The sequence below is a fragment of the Octopus bimaculoides genome, chromosome 7 (assembly GCF_046866305.1).
Source record: "Octopus bimaculoides isolate indiv1 chromosome 7, ASM4686630v1, whole genome shotgun sequence".
NCBI lineage: Eukaryota > Metazoa > Mollusca > Cephalopoda > Octopoda > Octopodidae > Octopus > Octopus bimaculoides.
This window is the reverse complement of record NC_142934.1, coordinates 89,903,838-89,922,462: the sequence shown is the minus strand read 5'-3', so window position 1 is coordinate 89,922,462 and position 18,625 is coordinate 89,903,838. Positions and strand designations below refer to the sequence as shown.

Here is an 18,625-nt window from a genome sequence, read left to right as displayed (position 1 = left end):
ATAATAATAATAATAACAAATTATAATAATCATCATCATCATCATCATCGTTTAACGTCTGCTTTCCATGCTAGCATGGGTTGGATGATTTGACTGAGGACTGGTGAAATGGATGGCTACACCAGGCTCCAATTTGATCTGGCAGAGTTTCTACAGCTGGATGCCCTTCCTAACGCCAACCACTCCGAGAGTCTAGTGGGTGCTTTTTACGTACCACCGGCACAAAGGCCAGTCAGGCGGAACCGGCAATAATAATAATAATAATAATAATAATAATAATAATAATAATAATAATAATAATAATAATAGTAATAATAAACGCTTCTACTGAAGGCACAAGGCCTGAAATTTGTGGGGAGGGGACTAGTCCATTTCATCAACCCCAGTGTTTCACTGGTACTTAATTTATCAACCCCAAAAAAATGAAAAGCAAAGTCGACCCCGGCAGAATTTGAACTCAGAACATGAAGCATTTTGCCCAGCAGGTTAACAATTCTGCCAGCAATGGTTTCAAATTTTGACACAAGGCCAGCAATTTCGGGGTAGGGGATAAGTCGACTGCGTTGACCCCAGTACCCAACTGATACTTATTTTATCAACCCCGAGAGGATGAGAGGAAACACTGATCTCAGTGGAATTGGAATTCAGAACATGAAGACAGACAAAATGTCGCTAAGCATTTTTGCTCCTTGCGCTAATGATTCTACCAGCTCACCGCCTCAATAATAATAATGATAATAATAGTAATAATAACAATAATAATCTTCTCTACTCTCGGCACAAGGCCTGAAATTTGAGGGGAGGGGGTAATGATGATGACGATGATGATGATGACAATGATGATGATGATGATGATGATGATGATGATGATGACAATGATGGTGATGATGACAATGATGATGATGATGATGATGATGATGATGATGATGATGATGATGATGATGATGATGATGATGATGGTGATGATGATGATGACATGCAATTAGACACTTAATGCAGTACTCTACTACTTAGACTATCAGAAAATAATTTATCTTTGCTTATTGTTATCATTATTATTGTTATTGTTGCTTTTGCTGCTGTTGCTGCTGCTGTTGTTATAGCAGTGTGTTAACTGGTAATACTTGCAATTAACAATAAAAGTACAAAAAAAAAAAACCTGTACCACAATCAAGCCAATCAGGAATCTATTTCTTTCACCAAGTCCATCCAACAGATTTGCAGAGATAATCACTCACCAGTCAAACTGAACTCGTCTTTCCAGTCTCCAACAGGTATACACACATATATATCAATATACATATCAATATATATATATATATATATATATATATATATATATATATATTATATATATATATATATATATATATTATATATATATATATATATATATTATATATATATATATAAATATTATATATATATATATACACACACATATATATATGTATGTACGTATACACACACACACACAATACTGATTTTCAAGACATAAACAGGATGCTTGACAAATTTACAGAGGAGGGTGGTAGCAATGGGTAAATCATGACAAATCTATTTCCAGATTATTATTGGTGTATGAAAGCATAGATCACCAAGCCAGCAGCTATTGGACAACTAGCTGAGAGGTCAGGGGTTTTGTATCCTGTTGTGATCATAGTGTTGTAGATGAGATCAAGATGAGTAACACTCAATGTATAGTGGTATAGTGGTATACTTCAATGCTGTAAATAGTGGGAGTGCAGTAAAATTCTTGAGTGTGTTATCAGTGTGATGTACTAAGTTAAACTCATTTATTCATGAGCTTGCTTCCCAGCTGTGTCTACTTAGTTGTGTTAGTGTTAATATATTAAAAAAAGCAATTATCTGAATGGGAATAATTATGTGCAGAGAGAAAATAACAGACACCATCATCATCATTTAACATCCACTTTTCCATGCTTGCATGGGTCAGGTGGAATTTGTTGAGGCAAAGATTTTCTATTAATACATCAAAATGCCTTTCCTGTTGCCAACCCTCACCGTTTCCAACAGGGCAGTGGAGTCAGAGTTGGAAACAATTAACGAGTAGCTGGAGTCGGAGTCGGTAAAACTAAACTGACTCCGACTCACAATGTCTTTATTCTTTACTATAAACCAGTTATAACCTAGGGGCCTACTCAAAGTACAAGTGTATGCTTATGCTTTATGAGATATGTAGACCACAATCACTTTAGTTACATAAAGAGGGGTCGAAGTCGATCTATGCACTCTCAGAGTGGTTGGTGTTAGGAAGGGCATCCAGCTGTAGAAACTCTGCCAGATCAGACTGGAGCCTGGTGCAGCTATCCGGTTCACCAGTCCTCAGTCAAATCGTCCAACCCATGCTAGCATGGAAAATGGACGTTAAACGATGATGATGATAAATAAATAAATAAATAAATAAATGCACCCTTTTAAAGCCTAGCCAGGTTCACAGGCCTGGTTTCCCGGTTTCAATGGCGTATGTGTTCCCCAGCTGGATGGGATGCCAGTCCATCACAGCGTTATTCATTTTTGCCAGCTAAGTGGACTGGAGCAATGTGGAATGAAGTGTTTTGCTCAAGAACACAATGCCTCACCCGGTCCAGGAATCGAAACCACAATCTTACGATCATGATGCTGACACCCTAACCACTAAGCCACGCCTCCATAGATATATATACTTTTTGGGTACTGGAAAGACTAGTTAAATTAAGTCGGAGTTTTTTATTTCAACTCCACAGCCCTAGTTTCCAAGCAAGGTACTATTTCCCCATGGCCAGACAGGGAAGACTGGAAACAAACAACTCTGCTTGTATAACAATGATTCTCATTTACAACCATCTCATTGTTTTCAGACCTCTTACGTATGTAAGAATAAGCACCACACTTAAAAAATAGTAATTAGAATCAATTTGTTTGACTAAAACCCTTCAAGGCAGTGCCCCAGCATGACCACAGTCTAATGACTGAAACAAGTAAAATAATTGGAATGCTAATTCTTCTCAAGATAAGCTGCAAACCATTTGCCATTCTCTTCACACTCCAGTGAAGAATATCAAATATTAATAGATGCAGGCATGGCTGTGTGGTAAGTAGGTTGCTTACCTACCACATAGTTCCAAGTTCAGTCCCACTCTGTGACACCTTGGGCAAGTGTCTTCTACTATAGCCTCAGGCCAGCCAGAGCCTTGTGAGTGGATTTGGTAGACAGACACTGAAAGAATCCTGTCGTTTATATATATATATATATATATATATATATTCCCCACTCATGTTTATACAACGAAAGGGGCTAAACTAGCCGGTATACAGCACTTACTCGGTATTACCTGTATCTTTGGGGTTTGGTTGAATCCAATACCCTTCATAACCTTATATATATATATATATATATATATATATATATACGCATGTGTGTATATATGTATTATGTATATATATTTATATATATATATATATATGCATATGTTTGTGTGTCTGTATTTGTCCCCACACTGATGTTGGTGTGTTTATGTTCCTGTAACTTAGTGGTTCGGCAAGAGAGACCGATAGAATAAGTACTGGGCTTACAAAGAATAAGTCCTGGAGTAGATTTATTTGACTAAAGGCAGTGCTCCAGCATGGCCACAGTCAAATCACTGAAACCAAATAAAAGAATTTCCAGGGATTTTAATTAATTTTTTTTTATTCTTCTAAATCTTATTCTGTTTAATCCTAGTAGTAGCCATTTCTATATTTCACAGGGTTTCTCAGTAAGAGGGAAAAAAAATGCCAAAATATAATATGAAAAAAACAAAAAAAAACAAGGAGAGAAATCAACAAGGATTGAATCATAGCCAACAGATTCATCAATGAGGGGTACATGGAAGATTAACAAGACATTCCAAAGATTCTTTACTGACGCATGCACATACATGCATGATTACACACAAGCATGCAACATGAATGTCGATGCTTGGTATTGTCTAGCCATCAACAAAAGAGTCTTGTCACTCTGGTAATGGTGAGGCATAGGGAACAAGCCTAATAATTATTGATTTCTTGCAGGAGCATTTAAGCCCCAGAGATTTAAGGGAAATTATAACATTAATACATTTATTACTTTGATAATAGTGTTGCTCATGAAACAATCTTAATAAATATTGATTTATAACGTTTAACATGAGTCCATGGATATTTTTTTTTATAAGGAAGTGCTGATAGTTGAATTGAATCTAAGGTATGGTGGTATTTATTTTATTAATCCTGGTGGAATAAAAAGTGGATTTGGCTTTGCCGGGATTTGAATGAAGACAGATAGACAAAATTAAATACTGATAGTTGTGTACACTTTCTATCAACACTGGATTGTGATTTCTTAAACAGGTATAAAGTTTATATATTTTAAGGAACCAGAGGTACAGGTGTGGCAGTGTAGTAAGCTTGCTTCCCAACCACATGGTTCCAGGTTCAATTACACTTTGTAGCACCTTGGGCAAGTATTTTCAATTAAGCTTCAGGCCAATCAAAGCTTTGTGAGTAGATTCTGTAGATGGAAACTGAGATACCCATCACACATATATATCGTCGTCATCATCATCATCATTTAATGTCTGCTTTCCATGCTGGCATGGGTTAGACAGTTTGACTGGAACTCGTAAGCTAGAAGGTTACACCAGGTTCCTATCTGATTTGGCATGGTTTCTATGGCTGGATGCCTTTCCTAATGCCAAATATATATATATATATCTGTGTATATGTGTCTTTGCATGGGTGTTTGTCCCCACCACTGCTTGACAACTGGTGTTGGTGTGTTTACATCCCTGTAACTTAGTGGTTTAGCAAAAGAATGCAATAAGTATAAACACTAAGCTTTAAAAAAAAGTACTGGAGTCAATTCATTCGACTAAAAATTCTTCAAGGCAGCGCTCCAGCATGGCCTCACTCAAAAGAAAAAGATAAAAAAATAAAGAAGCTGAAAGAAGAGGCACCAAACTTTTAAAAAATAAGTCCTGGGGTCAATTTCTTCATTTAAGCTCTTCAAGGTTGTGCCCCAGTATGGCCACAGCCAAAAGACTAAAACAAATTTAAAAAAAGAAAGAAATGCTGGCACCTTTATATAAACTATGGTTTAACCATCTTATGTTTTACCAATAAACTCAATGGCCTCCATTTATAGAAAATATACACAATTAAATGGAAAATTTTAGCATTTTCCATGAATTATTTCTTCAACAAATGTTAATTTACATAAAATGAACATCTTTCAGTGAAAAACACCTGCTCATTATTAAGTTTTGTTGATGAAATTAAAAGACAAACAATTTTATCCGTGAAAAATATAATGAAAACAAAGTCAGCTAATCAGGCCATTTTTGTTTTTTTGTTTTTTTTTGTGCTATTTTATTAATGGAGAGCAAAACTTAAGCTTAGTCAAAAGGACTTAATAATTTCTTTTATTCAAATTACAAATCCGGAAATTTGTACTTGGCAAATCTTTATCTAATTATACGTGCAGATGTGGGTGTGTGGTTAAAAAGCTTGCTTCCCAATCATGTGGTCATGGGTTCAGTTCCACTGCACACCACCTTTGGCAAGTGTCTTCCACGACAGCCCCATGGTCTGAACAAAGCATTGTGAGTGGATATCGTAAATGGAAACTATATATATGTATGTGTGTGTGTGTGTGTGGCGATAGGGGTATATGTATGTATGATTTATTTGAGTGAAAGAGTAGCACTAACCACTGGGCCATTGTGCCTCCACCTATAGATATATATAGTACAAAAATAGAAAGAAAAAAAAAACAGACAGGGTGTGATAGATTTACTCTCAGGAAAATCAGAAGTTTTTAACATTTGAAGCACTTATATTTACAGATATCTGAGCTGATCATAAGGTTGAACCTGTTAGAATAACAAAACTCTGAAAGACTGAACAGTGCTGTTGTGTGCAAGAAGTGGTATAAGAATGCTCCAGAAAGGTCTCAGAAAATGACAATGCAACCAGGTGCCAATGCACACAGTTAGGAAGATCAAAGCTAATCAACCAGACATTGTTCTCAAGGACCATTAAGAAAAAAAAGGTCTCCTCTAATCAACAAAACACAAAGATCTGGAAACAGAAATAACCTGAATGTGGAACCTGAAAACAGAAATAAATCCTACCATAATAGGTGCTTTAGGTACGGTAAAAAAATATTCAGACAAATACATAACCAAAACTCCAGGACATACAAATATATACATAACGTACAGAAAATAGCACTGCTAGGTTCCTCACATGTCTTACATAGAACATTTTTCAACCCAGTAAAAAAAACAACATCAAAACAAACCACAACACACACCCAAGGCCCACACAGAGCTATGTTTCAAAAGTGCAGTGAAAAAGTGCATAATAAAAAGAAGACTACAAAATAATAATAATAATAATAATAATGATTTCTTTATTAATAATAAAAATAATAATAATCCTTTCTACTATAGGCACAAGGCCCGAAATTTTTTTTTTTTAAGGGGGGGGAGTTTCACTGGTACTAAATTTATTGTAACTGAAAGGATGAAAAGTAAAGTTGACCTCAGCGAAATTTGAACTCAGAACATGGAGACAGACGAAATACGGCTAAGCATTTCATCCTGCATGTTAATGATTCTGCCAGCTTGCTGCCTTAATAATAATAATAATAAGAAGAAGAATGGTAACTATTTATGGTAAATTATTGATCAGTGAGTGAATAGAAGCAAACAAATCAAAAGCTAAAATATAAAACCATGTATGAGAACCTTCTGATCATGAGAACTCAGAACCTAATGGCAGATGAAATACCGCTAAGCATTTCGCCCGGCGTGTTAACGTTTCTGCCAGCTCACCGCCTCTCAAGCAAACCCTTCTGAGAAGGTAACAGCATTGCAGTAGGTGGGGACACATACAACTAGCTAAGAAATAGGTAAGTTAATAGTCACCTCATTATTATGGCTGGCAATTTAAATGGACATGTTGAATAAAAGTACAAGGGTTTCATTGGTATCCATGGAGGTTATGGTTATAGTATGAAAGAAGAGGAGGGACCAAGGCCCTTGGTGTTTTGTGACACAAAATTAACCATTTACAACACGGGCAACAGATCTCCTATCAATCAAACAAAAAATAAACTTTATTTTCACCAGGAAATGGGAGAGATAGGCACATTTTGAAATATACATATAATATATAAATATATATATATGATGAAGTAGAATGTTCTCTATGTGGCTCGTGTGTTCTCGTCTACGTTTGTTTGCAATGTCCTGTACCCAGATATGCACCTATACATACAGGTGGATGTCGGTATGCACATACCTGTACGTATATATGCATATACTCATTTACTTTTGTTTTTACATGATTGAACGCAGCGTCTCACAAAAATTGTAAGTAGTTCGTAAACTTATCCTCCGACGCTACTCTATCTCTTTCTCTTTCCTTTCTCCCCCCCTCGTTCTTCCTCTGCACTACTACGTATCTCGCCTTACCCCTCTTGTTCTTCCTCTGTACTACTACGTATCTCGCCTTACCCCTCTTGTTCTTCCTCTGTTACTACTACGTATCTCTTTTTTCCCCCTCGTATTTCCTCTTTTTCTTTTTTCCTCTCGTTGTTTACCATTCTTCTACTTCCTCCCTCTCTTTCTCCCTCTACCACTCTCTCTCTTCCCTTTACACCGGCATGGTCACATGCTTCCGGTCAATAATCCTTTCCTTCCTTGGCTTTCGCCAAGTAACACACGCCACCACTTTGTCTCTCTCGGTTCCGTGCCTCATCGCGTTCATACACACATAATTTTTCTCGTCTGGCCGTAAAGCCTTCTGTTTGTTTTCCTGTCTTGTTTTTTGTCCGCCACTACATTCCTCCATGGCTAGATTTAATTTGCGTATACAGATTTAATCTGCGATCCATGGGACGAGCCGTTTTAACGTTGCGTCCTGCCCGAAGCTCGTCGAAACGCCGGTGTTAAAACGTGGGTAGCTGATGAAGTAGAATGTTCTCTATGTGGCTCGTGTGTTCTCGTCTACGTTTGTTTGCAATGTCCTGTACCCAGATATGCACCTATACATACAGGTGGATGTCGGTATGCACATACCTGTACGTATATATGCATATACTCATTTACTTTTGTTTTTATATATATATATATATATATATATATACACACACACATGTACACATTCAAGCATGACCGTTGCCAGTGCCGCCTGACTGGCTCCTGTGCTGACAGCATGTAAAAAGCACCATTCAAGCATGGTCGTTGCCATGCCACCTGACTGGCTCCCCATATGCTGGTGGAACATAAAAGGCACCATTTGAGCATGGTTGATACCAGTGCTGGCTGACTGGCCCTGTACTGGTGGCATGTAAAAAGCACCATTCAAGCATAGTCGTTGCCAGTGAAAAGCCCACGTTAAATGACGACGATGATCACACACACACACACACATACATACACACATTTACATGTGTACATATATATGTGTGTGTGTGTTTGAGATGCAATGGCCCAATGGTTAGGGCAGCAGACTCGCGGTGATAGGACCGCGGTTTCGATTCCCAGATCAGGCATTGTGAGTATTTATTGAGCGAAAACACCTAAAGCTCCACGAGGCTCCGGCAGGGGATGGTGGCAAACCCTGCTGTACTCTTCCACCACAACTTTCTCTCACTCTTACTTCCTGTTTCTGTTGTGTCTGTAATTCAAAGGGTCAGCCTTGTTACACTGTGTCATGCTGAATCTCCCCCAAGAACTACGTTAAGGGTACACGTGTCTGTGGAGTGCTCAGCCACTTGCACGTTAATTTCACGAGCAGGCTGTTCCATTGATCGGATCAACTGGAACCCACGTCGTCGTAAGCGACAAAGTGCCACGAATACATTTAATGCAACTTTCTCTCACTCTTTCTTCCCATTTCTGTTGGACCTGTATTTCAAAGGGGCCAACCATGTCATGCTCTGTGTCATGCTGAATCTCTCTGAGAACTACGTTAGGGGTACACGTGTCTATGGAGTGCTCAACCACCTACACGTTAATTTCAGAAGCAGGCTCCTCCGTTGATCAGATCAACTTGAACCCTCGTCATCATTATAACTAACAGAGGGCCACAACGACTTCTCAGCTAATCTGTATCACATTAATCATGCACACTTAACATTACACATCCAACAGAGTATGCTTGCTTCATTTCCGTTCAACATTCACACATCAGCCATGTTCAATGCCCAAGCCTCCCTACCCTGCCACATTGCACTTCATAAACAGCACACAATCTAATCTCCACCTGAAGGATAGATTGTACAATGATTCAGTTGAAGAGAAAATCTCCTTATTAACAGTTCTCTGATCTTTTTCTACCCTGCTTTCATTCTGGTTTCTATGCATTCAGAACACCCTCTTCCACAACTGACCATTGTTACCTTAGTAACAAAACCTACCACTTACTTTTCATAAAGCCTTCCAAACATTAAAAATAGTTATTTTACTAAAGCTCTGGCTCCTAACCACAGCTCTACATCTATCACGTTCTTTATTAACCTTCTTATTACCCAGTGCACCTCTTGTCCAACCATAGTTCCCACCATGTACACAGAATGGCTTTTCTACCAACTCCTTTTCTGCATACTAAGCATAACCATTTCCTTGATAGCAAGACAGTCCTGACTTCTTTCCTATGTTTTAAATTTTTGGTCTTCACCAAGTTTACCCTGAGGCCCTTCAATTCCAGGTTATGCTTCCACATTTGAAATTTTATTCTCTGAGTCTTTCATATATCTTCTATTATAAGTTATTAGCATATAGGAATTCTCATGGACAGCCAGTCTTAAAATTATCTTGGATTTTAAAAAGAAGGGCTGAGAACTGAACCTTGAACATCTACCTACATGCTAAATTCCTTACTGAACATATTGTCAGCTCTCAATTTGCTGACAGCAGCTCTGTACATGGCTGGCACATTTCTCACAAGCCATTTATCTACAACTAATTCTCTGAAAGACAACCAGACTACAGATCAGGGTACCCTGTCAAAAGCCTTCTCTAGATCAACAAATGCTGAGTAAAGAGGCTTACGCTCAGCTAAAAATTTATTTTGCAGTTTCTTTCTATGAAGAGAGCACCAGCAGTAATCCAACCAGGTACACAAATACAAGTCTTATCTCATACAAATTGATTATTTCCCTAATCAATGGTGTTAATACACTTTCTGTTATTTTCATAATGTTGTCCATCTGTCGGATTTTTCTGTAATTGCTTCCTACCAAACCATTTTCTTTGCCCTTGTAGCAGATGATAATTATACTGCTATGCCAATCATTGGATATGATACAATGCAAATGAGCCCTACTTAATCAAATACTTTCAGCATTTCAGGGACTTTTCATGATGGACCTGCTGCTTTCCTTGTCTTCACATCTTCAATGGCTGTTTTGACCACATAATTGTTCACTTCAATAGCTGGTCCCTTTTGGGACCAGCATTACTAGCTTCTATTCCCCACCCCCACATAATTTCCACATTCAGCAGCCTTTCATAATTGTTTTCATGCCATTTATTTGTGTAAGCCATTTATAGACACACGTACACAAAGTCCAAGGATGTAATGTTTGGTAATACTAAGATTTCCATTCCATATACAAAGAATTTCAGTTTGTAAGAATGATTTCCTTTAAGGAAAGCTGTCCACTTCTATATACTCAGCTATTTGCAGGAGTGCTGACTGACAATCCACACAAATTTAAATCCCCCTTGCATATGCTATATGCTATATATATATATATATATATATATACACACACATACATACCTATATATATATACACACATATATATATACACACACATATATATATATACATGAGTGACTGTGTCATAAGTAGCTTGCTTCCCAACCACATGGTCCTGGGTTCAGTCCCACTGCGTGGCACCTTGCGCAAGTGTCTTCTACTATAGCTTCAGGCCAACTAAAGCCTTGTGAGTGGATTTGGTAGACAGAAACTGCAAGAAGCCTGTCGTATATATATATATATAAGAATTTATTTCCATATTTAGCAATTCTCATTGCTAAATCAAGAGTTGTATGGTGAGTGTCAACTTATTGAAATTTCCATCAATTTCAATGTGGGACAAAGTGTATAACATACAACAATTATGAACATTTCTTTATCGTTTATCATCTGCTTTTATGCTATCTTATCATACTTGATGCTTACTGGCTTCTTGTACCAGGATCTTTTTTCAATAATCACATTACCCTATAAACTACATGTGCGCGTGAGTGTGTGTGTGTGTGTGTGTGTCTGTGTGTATTATGGGTGGGCGAATGGATGGATAGTCAGACAGATAGACAAACAGACAGACAGACAGACAGACGGCCGGACGGACAGACAGACAGATAGACAGACAGACGGACAGGCAGAGTTAGACAGACAGCCAGACAGACACAGTTAGATAGACAGACAGACACAGTTAGATAGACAGACAGATAGATAAATAGAGAGAGAGACGGATAGACACAGTTAGACAGACAGACAGACAGATAAATAGAGAGAGAGACGGATAGACACAGTTAGACAGACAGACAGACAGACAGACAGATAAATGGAGAGAGAGACGGATAGACACAGTTAGACAGACAGACAGACAGATAGATAGATAGATAGATAGATAGATAGATAGATAGATAGATAGATAGATAGATAGATAGATAGAATGATAGATAGAGAGAGACGGACAGACAGACAGATAGATAGGTAAATAGATAGATCATACACACACATTAAGTTTTCGTACAGCAGGTGTCCCAGTATATTTTTCATTACCTTTTTTCTTTACAACGACTTTTGTCTGGCGGATTAGAAAGTTACACTAACCATTTGTGCTTTTTTCTTTCTCTCTGTGGAAAGGTGCACAAATTTTTTTTTTTTTTTAAATACTAAAGTATAAATGGTTTGCACAATTATTCCAAATACCAGACAAGATTCGTAAAGTACAATCCTGGACTGCAGTGAGGCTGGAACAAACCGTCTTGAAGCATTCAGTAGAAAAAAAAATTGGTAAATTAACCCCAGTATTTATTCTGGCGAAAGTAAAGAATACGCAAACCCGGTGTTTAGGGTAAGGGTTAGGGTTTTTGTTACGCCGAAAACGGGTGGTGTGCGTATTATTTTACCTCCGCCTTTATTCTATCGGTCTCGTTTGCAAAATAGCTAAGTTACAAAGATGTAAACAAACCAACATTGGTTGTCACGTGGAGGTGAGGGAGACATACACCCACAAATGTGACCAGCTTCTACAGTTTCCGTCTACTGTTGTTCACTCACCGGGTAATGGTTATTTTACGGCTATTGTAGAAATCACCAAGGTGCCACACAGTGAGACTAAACCTGAAACCACTGCTTCCTGAGCAAGTTTCTTAACCACATAGATATGCCTGCTCCTATACTCTTTTACGTGTTTGTCATTTGACTGCGGCCATGCTGGAGCACCGCCTTTAGTCGAGCAAATCGACCCCAGGACTTATTCTTTGGAAGCCTAGTACTTATTCTATCGGTCACTCTTTACCGAACCGCCGAGTTACGGGGACGCAAACACACCACCAGCATCGGTTGTCAAGCGATGTTGGGGGGACAGACACACAAACATATATATATATATATATACATATATACGACAGGTTTCTTTCAGTTTCCGTCTACCAAATCCACTCACAAGGCTTTGGTCGGCCCGAGGCTATAGTAGAAGACACTTGCCCAAGGTGCCACGCAGTGGGAATGAACCCGGAACCATGTGGTTGGTGAACTTCTTTCTTTTTTATGTTCAAAATAAGGTTTCACAAACCAATGTGTTTCTCAGACACAATGTCTCGGCTTTATTACATGAAGGTTGTGATATTCATGCCCTTCCGTAAGTGTATTAAAAAAAAGGAGATTTAATCGGTGTATCAGTCCAGTGACTGCAGATCCAAGGAGGGAAATGGAAATGTTTGACGAAGTACCTAGTAAAAAAATTTTAAGGGAAGATTAGCCCCCCACCACCACTACCCCGATAGGCCGAAAGCAGTTCCCTTGCAAAATTTCTCTTGGCAGGTCCTGGCCCTTTCAGAGAAGGCTCTCTTTGCCTGCTAAAAAATTCACAATCAAATCTGGAGCCAACGTCGGAGCCTCTTCGCTGTTACTTCGCCTGCGAGAAATAGCAGCTAAATCGTCTTCAAATCACAGTTCCCCATATACATAACAATTGCGAAGTTATGAAGGAAAAGGGCACTGAATTGGAGGGGGTAAATAAAGGTGAATTCCTGCCGTATGAAACACAAAGATACTTGGAGAGAGAAAAAAGTGGGGCGCGCTTAATTCCGTGTCCTTTTTCTTCTCCATGAAGTAGATGTAGCAGTTCTAAAACTCTGCCAAAAGACAATATATGGGTTTGTTCCATCAACGACGGAGGTTAGATCATAGACAAATCTCCCTCAAATCTGAACTAATGTCTTTAAAAAAAAAAAGCCGCATTCAGGGATATAGTCCGAGTGACAATGTCTAGGAGACAAAGTCAGGAACGTAACAACTAGGGTACCTTTAATCATGATGAGTTTACTGAATCAGGACTAACCTAGGGTTAAACACTATTATTAGGGAGGCAAAGAAAATGAAATGGTTCCGTCCGGGCAAGTTGACCGGGCCGCAGCAGACTTCTGTCGCTAAGACTACTTTTACCATTAACGAATGATATTAGTTACCGCGATAATGAGAAGAAGAGGAAGAAGAAGAAAAACAAATAATAATAAACGTAACGACAGAGCAATTATTTTGAAATGGAAGATAATTTACTATTTGGGATGTGGACTGTACTTTTATATTTCATTTTGCCTCTTTAAGCTGCTGTTATTTCGTCGCCTTGGTAACCGAGGTAGTCAGGGAGGGAGCCGAACAGATTGCCTATGTGTGTGTGTGTGTGTGTGTGTGTGTGTGCGCGCGTACACACATGTATGTAAATATATATATATATGTGCGTATATACACCACTCCTTTATTCGTCTGTTTATTTATTGTTTATAGACAAATAAATGAGCAGCAGCTTCTCGTATTTGAGTGTATGTATGACTTTTATGCATAGACAGACAAACAGGCAGGTAGGCAAGCAGACAGACAGACAGACAGACAGATAGATAGACAAATAGACAGTTAGATAGATAAATAGATAGATAGATAAATAGATAGATAGATAGATACACACACACATTGTATCAACTCACAAAACTAAATTGAGTTAGCTCTGTCGGTGGGTGAATATATATATATATATGTGTGTGTGTGTATGTATATATATATATATATATATATATATATATATATATGGCGATCTTTCGTCTTTCGTCGCATAAGTTCCACAGCAAGGAAAGAAAAGAAGAGAGAGGGGCAGAAAAGAGATATTCACACAAAGAAAGAAAGAAGAAAACAGGAAAACAACTGGACATGAAACAGTATAGAGGAGGGGGGAGAAGAAGAAGAAGAAGAAGTTGTTAATGGGAAATGTACTATTAAATTGAAAATCCCCTTTTAGTTCGAGAAAGTGGGTAAGAGAGATTGAAGATTAAAAAAATAAAGAAAACGAGAAAAGAACCAGACAATAGGAAGTGAAATAAACATATGTATGTGTGTGTGTGTGTGTGTGTGTGTGTATATACACACGCATACAAACACATAAGTACACACACGAACGCATACATTTATGAAGATGAAAATAGAGAGAAAAGAGAAGACACTGAAAGAGAAAGAGAAAGAAGCAGTGAATGTATGTGTGAGAGGGAGGGACAATGTGCGTAAGATATATATATATATATATATATATATATAGAGAGAGAGAGAGAGAGAGAGAGAGAGAGAGACTTTGTGCGAGAGAAAGCGTGTGAATGTGAGACAGAGAGAGAGAGAAAGTGTGAGAGAGAATGTGTGCGTGAAAGAGAAAGAAATAGTAAAAGAGAAAGAGCGTGTGTGTGTGTGTGTGTGTGTAAAATCAACGCAAGACAATAAGATGTCTTGTATTCTTTGTGTGTATTTATTCTCCATAGTCTACAATAAGGCCGTGGTCTGAATCTTATGGATGTCTCTGTATCAGGAAGAATAAATAAATATTTATATAGTTATATATTGGACACAGCAGTAGGACAAGTGCGCGCGCGAGTGCGTGTGAAAGTAATGCATGTGTATAGACACGGACAGACAGACAGACAGACAGACAGACAGATAGATAGATAGATAGATAGATAGATAGATAGATAGATAGATAGACAGACAGATAGACAGACAGATAGATAGATAGATAGATAGATAGATAGATAGATAAACAGATAGATAGACAGATAGGTAGACAGACAGACAGATAGATAGATAGATAGAGAGAGAGAGAGACGGACAGATAGATAGATAGACAGACAGACGGATAGATAGATAAATGGATAGATAGATAGATAGATAGATAGATAGATAGATAGATAGATAGATAAACAGATAGACAGACAGACAGACAGACAGACAGATAGATAGATAGATAAACAGATAGATACATACACACACACATACATACATACATACACGTGCGTCCACACATTCTGTTGATAGAATGAAGGGCTCTCTCTCTCTTTCCCTTTCTTTCTCTGTCTCTCTCTTTCTACCATTAAGTATTTGGCACTTAAGCCTACTTACCGGAGCCGGCCTGGTCAGGATAGCAACTTTCAAAGTTTACGTTCGTTTTTTTCCAATTAAATTTCTCTCCAGCTGCTATTTCGGAATGTCCAGTGTGGTTCTGGTAGATGCGATAAAAATATTATCTTTCTTCTCCACTCAACACATCAAAATTGCCTTTGTCTGTGTGTAGACATGAGATTTAATAAAATTACTGTCGCAACTCGCTTATTATATATCAACGTGCGACAGCCTATAATTTCTTTATATGTTTCCCAAATTGACCATCGATCACTAATTAATAAGTTGATTGATAAAAGATGTTAGATTTCAATTAATCTTTGGCATCATTGAACACTATATAACAAAAGATGCTCAGAAAAGACACGTGTTGGGATAAAGGGTGTGCGGCAAGGAGTCGCTCTGGCGTAATTAAAAGGTGAAATTAATTTAAGGTATAAATAAAAGGGGGAAAGAGAAGTCGCTCTGGCCCCGCTTGGTTGTTGATTACCACCTTCACCATTCAGAATGGGTAAGAGTAAGGAAACTGAAAGTCAACAGTCCGCGTTTACCTCTATTTATGTGGCAATGCACGCACGTTAACATAAATAAACATTTGTACTTATGAATGGAAGCGGGAGACAGGAATATTCTCATCACCCTTTTTCTCTCTCCTGATGCCTGCTAAACCACACTGCTTTTCACATAGACAAACTCAGATACATTCTTTATCTTTTCCTCTTTTTTCTTTACACCACCAATAGCTAACAACTTACCTAACAGGCTGATCATATATACCGGCGCTTTCCACTTGCGCCGGACTCTTTGTCACTCACATTACAGCTTAACACTTCAAAACGTTTCTTACGTTTTTTTTGTTTTTACTTGACTATTTTTTTTTTTTTTTAAACGTCTGCTAAATTTTCGAAAACGAAAGTGTTATACATTTTTTTTCTTCATACAATTTCTATTATTTATTTCCCAATTTATATAATTTATTTATATAAAAAAAAGTAATTCTTCGTTGATATTTATAGAATAAATAGCATATTTGGTCATACTCGGAATAAATCGGCAGCAGCTTACGGAACTTGCCGAACATAGTGAAAATAAGCGCTAGCTATGTAGCTATAGTTAGCAATTTATCTTTATTATTTTAACTTTATATATTGTAATTCACTTGTGTTTCTCTAATATATAAGAAACTTTTATCTTTCATAACATTCTCTTATAAAGAATTTTTTTCTATTAACTACACGCAAAAATATTTTAGCATGTATTAAATCAAAACGGTATTTTGCTAGCAGTTATTATTTTATTGTGTGGCTTGTGGTCAGTCTTGGTTAATTAAAAAGTCCTTTTGAACTTAAGTAGTCGGGAGGAGAAATTAAAAGCGGGTCGACGAAACAATAAATAATTTAAGGTCCAGAATCGTTTCGGCCTTGGTATTAACAAAAATGAAATATTTTTACAAATAAACAATAATCACATACAAGTTAGTCCGGGAATAAGTAAATTTAAATTGAATAAATTATATTTAACAAATATTTAAAATGTTCTGAAATCATCTACTTAAAAAGTGAGTGGTAATTTTCAAACAATGCTTATTATAACAAAGAAATTTCGTTTCGTAAATTAGCTCATTATTTTTTTACATATAACAATGGTAAGTTTATATTAACGTAGCTGACCGTTGTGCAAGGGATCTTGGGAAAATTTATATTTAAATTTCCACTAAATAAATTACTTTATTATTTTAGAATTAAACCATTTAATTTTGTGGAACTGCCACTAAAACAATAAATTAAGTTTTTTTCCACATTTTAAAATAAATTTAGTTTCAATTTTATATAAATAAAATTATTTATTCGACGGAATAAAAAATCGACCTTGATTTTCCGAAAAGTGAATCAGCGAAATAAAGTTTTTTTTATTTATTTACTTTGATTTTGTTGTTTTTTTTAGTTATTGCATTTGCTTTCTCTTTCTTTTGATTCTAATGCGATTAGAGTTACTTAATGAAAATAATTCCATAATTTTCCCCCAAAAAAGAAAGCCAAGCATTCACGAAAGTATTCTAGGTAACATCATCATATCTCTTACGTCATAACGAATATGCAAATAAGCTCCAGAAACGAACAGAGACCTTGACTGATGGAGGTCTTCCTCTATCATAAATATGTCTAAATAGATACATGTTTATTTATTATTTGTTATATAGCTGCTGTTTTGAACAATATTCACATTCTTTGCGGGTGGTTTGTAGTGGGTAGAGATAAAAAACCATGGTCGACCAGTCAAATCTCTGCGACCCAATTTCCAAGACTAATACTTTCTGAGCAACAAAATGACCTTGAGAATACAATAAACCTCAACATTTGAGTTTCTTTTTATAGCAAGACTATTTTATATATTAGATGAGGTTTTATCAGATTTCTTTTAATTTCCCCATGTGTATGCGTATGAGCATGTGTCTAATAATAAAACTATTTAAAAATTTTTATTAACACACATTATTAGTTTTTCTACATATTTTCTCAATTTTTTTAAAAGATTATTTCCTGTTTAATCATGAGGCTCAAAGAATATTTTCTTTTTTAAATTTATTCATAAATTTGATATTATGGAACTTTTTTTAAATCGGTTTCAGCTAGAGGTTGTGGCCATGCTGGGGCACCGCCATTAATTACAGGACATTTCATTCGGCTTCTGGTTAAATTAATTTTATTCTTCTGATTCTTTTTTTTCTTTTTAATAAATAAATTTGTCATTATTATCATTTCGATAGAATCAAATATAATTTTGGAAAAAAATATTTATTAAGTAGGAGGGATTCTAAATTTTTCAGAATATCAGCAATACATTTCTTCTTTTCTTTTTTTTTTTTTTGTAATGAAATAGAATTGGTAATTAGTGTTGAAGACAAACAAAATCTTT

The 18,625-nt window shown here is 36.8% G+C and overlaps 1 protein-coding gene across 6 annotated transcripts in view; it reads right to left on the bottom strand.

Annotated features, from left to right (window-relative positions):
• LOC106884136 (uncharacterized) overlaps nt 1–17,353 on the bottom strand; it is a 43,317-nt gene extending 25,964 nt beyond the window's left edge. For 2 of the 6 annotated variants that reach the window (XM_089355611.1, XM_089355614.1), the window contains exons 1-2: nt 16,465–16,587; nt 15,710–15,871 (exon numbers count right to left, since the gene is read on the bottom strand). Coding sequence is in view for 2 of the 6 variants with exons in the window: in XM_089355609.1 (XP_089211735.1) it covers nt 16,465–16,480 (16 nt within the window). In the remaining 4 variants the exon portion in view is untranslated. Of the gene's footprint in view, nt 1–6,950; nt 7,117–15,709 lie in introns of those variants that run through there. The other 4 variants (XM_089355610.1, XM_089355609.1, XM_089355608.1 and 1 more) reach the window with 4 other exon arrangements.
• Nucleotides 17,354–18,625: the final 1,272 nt, after the last annotated feature.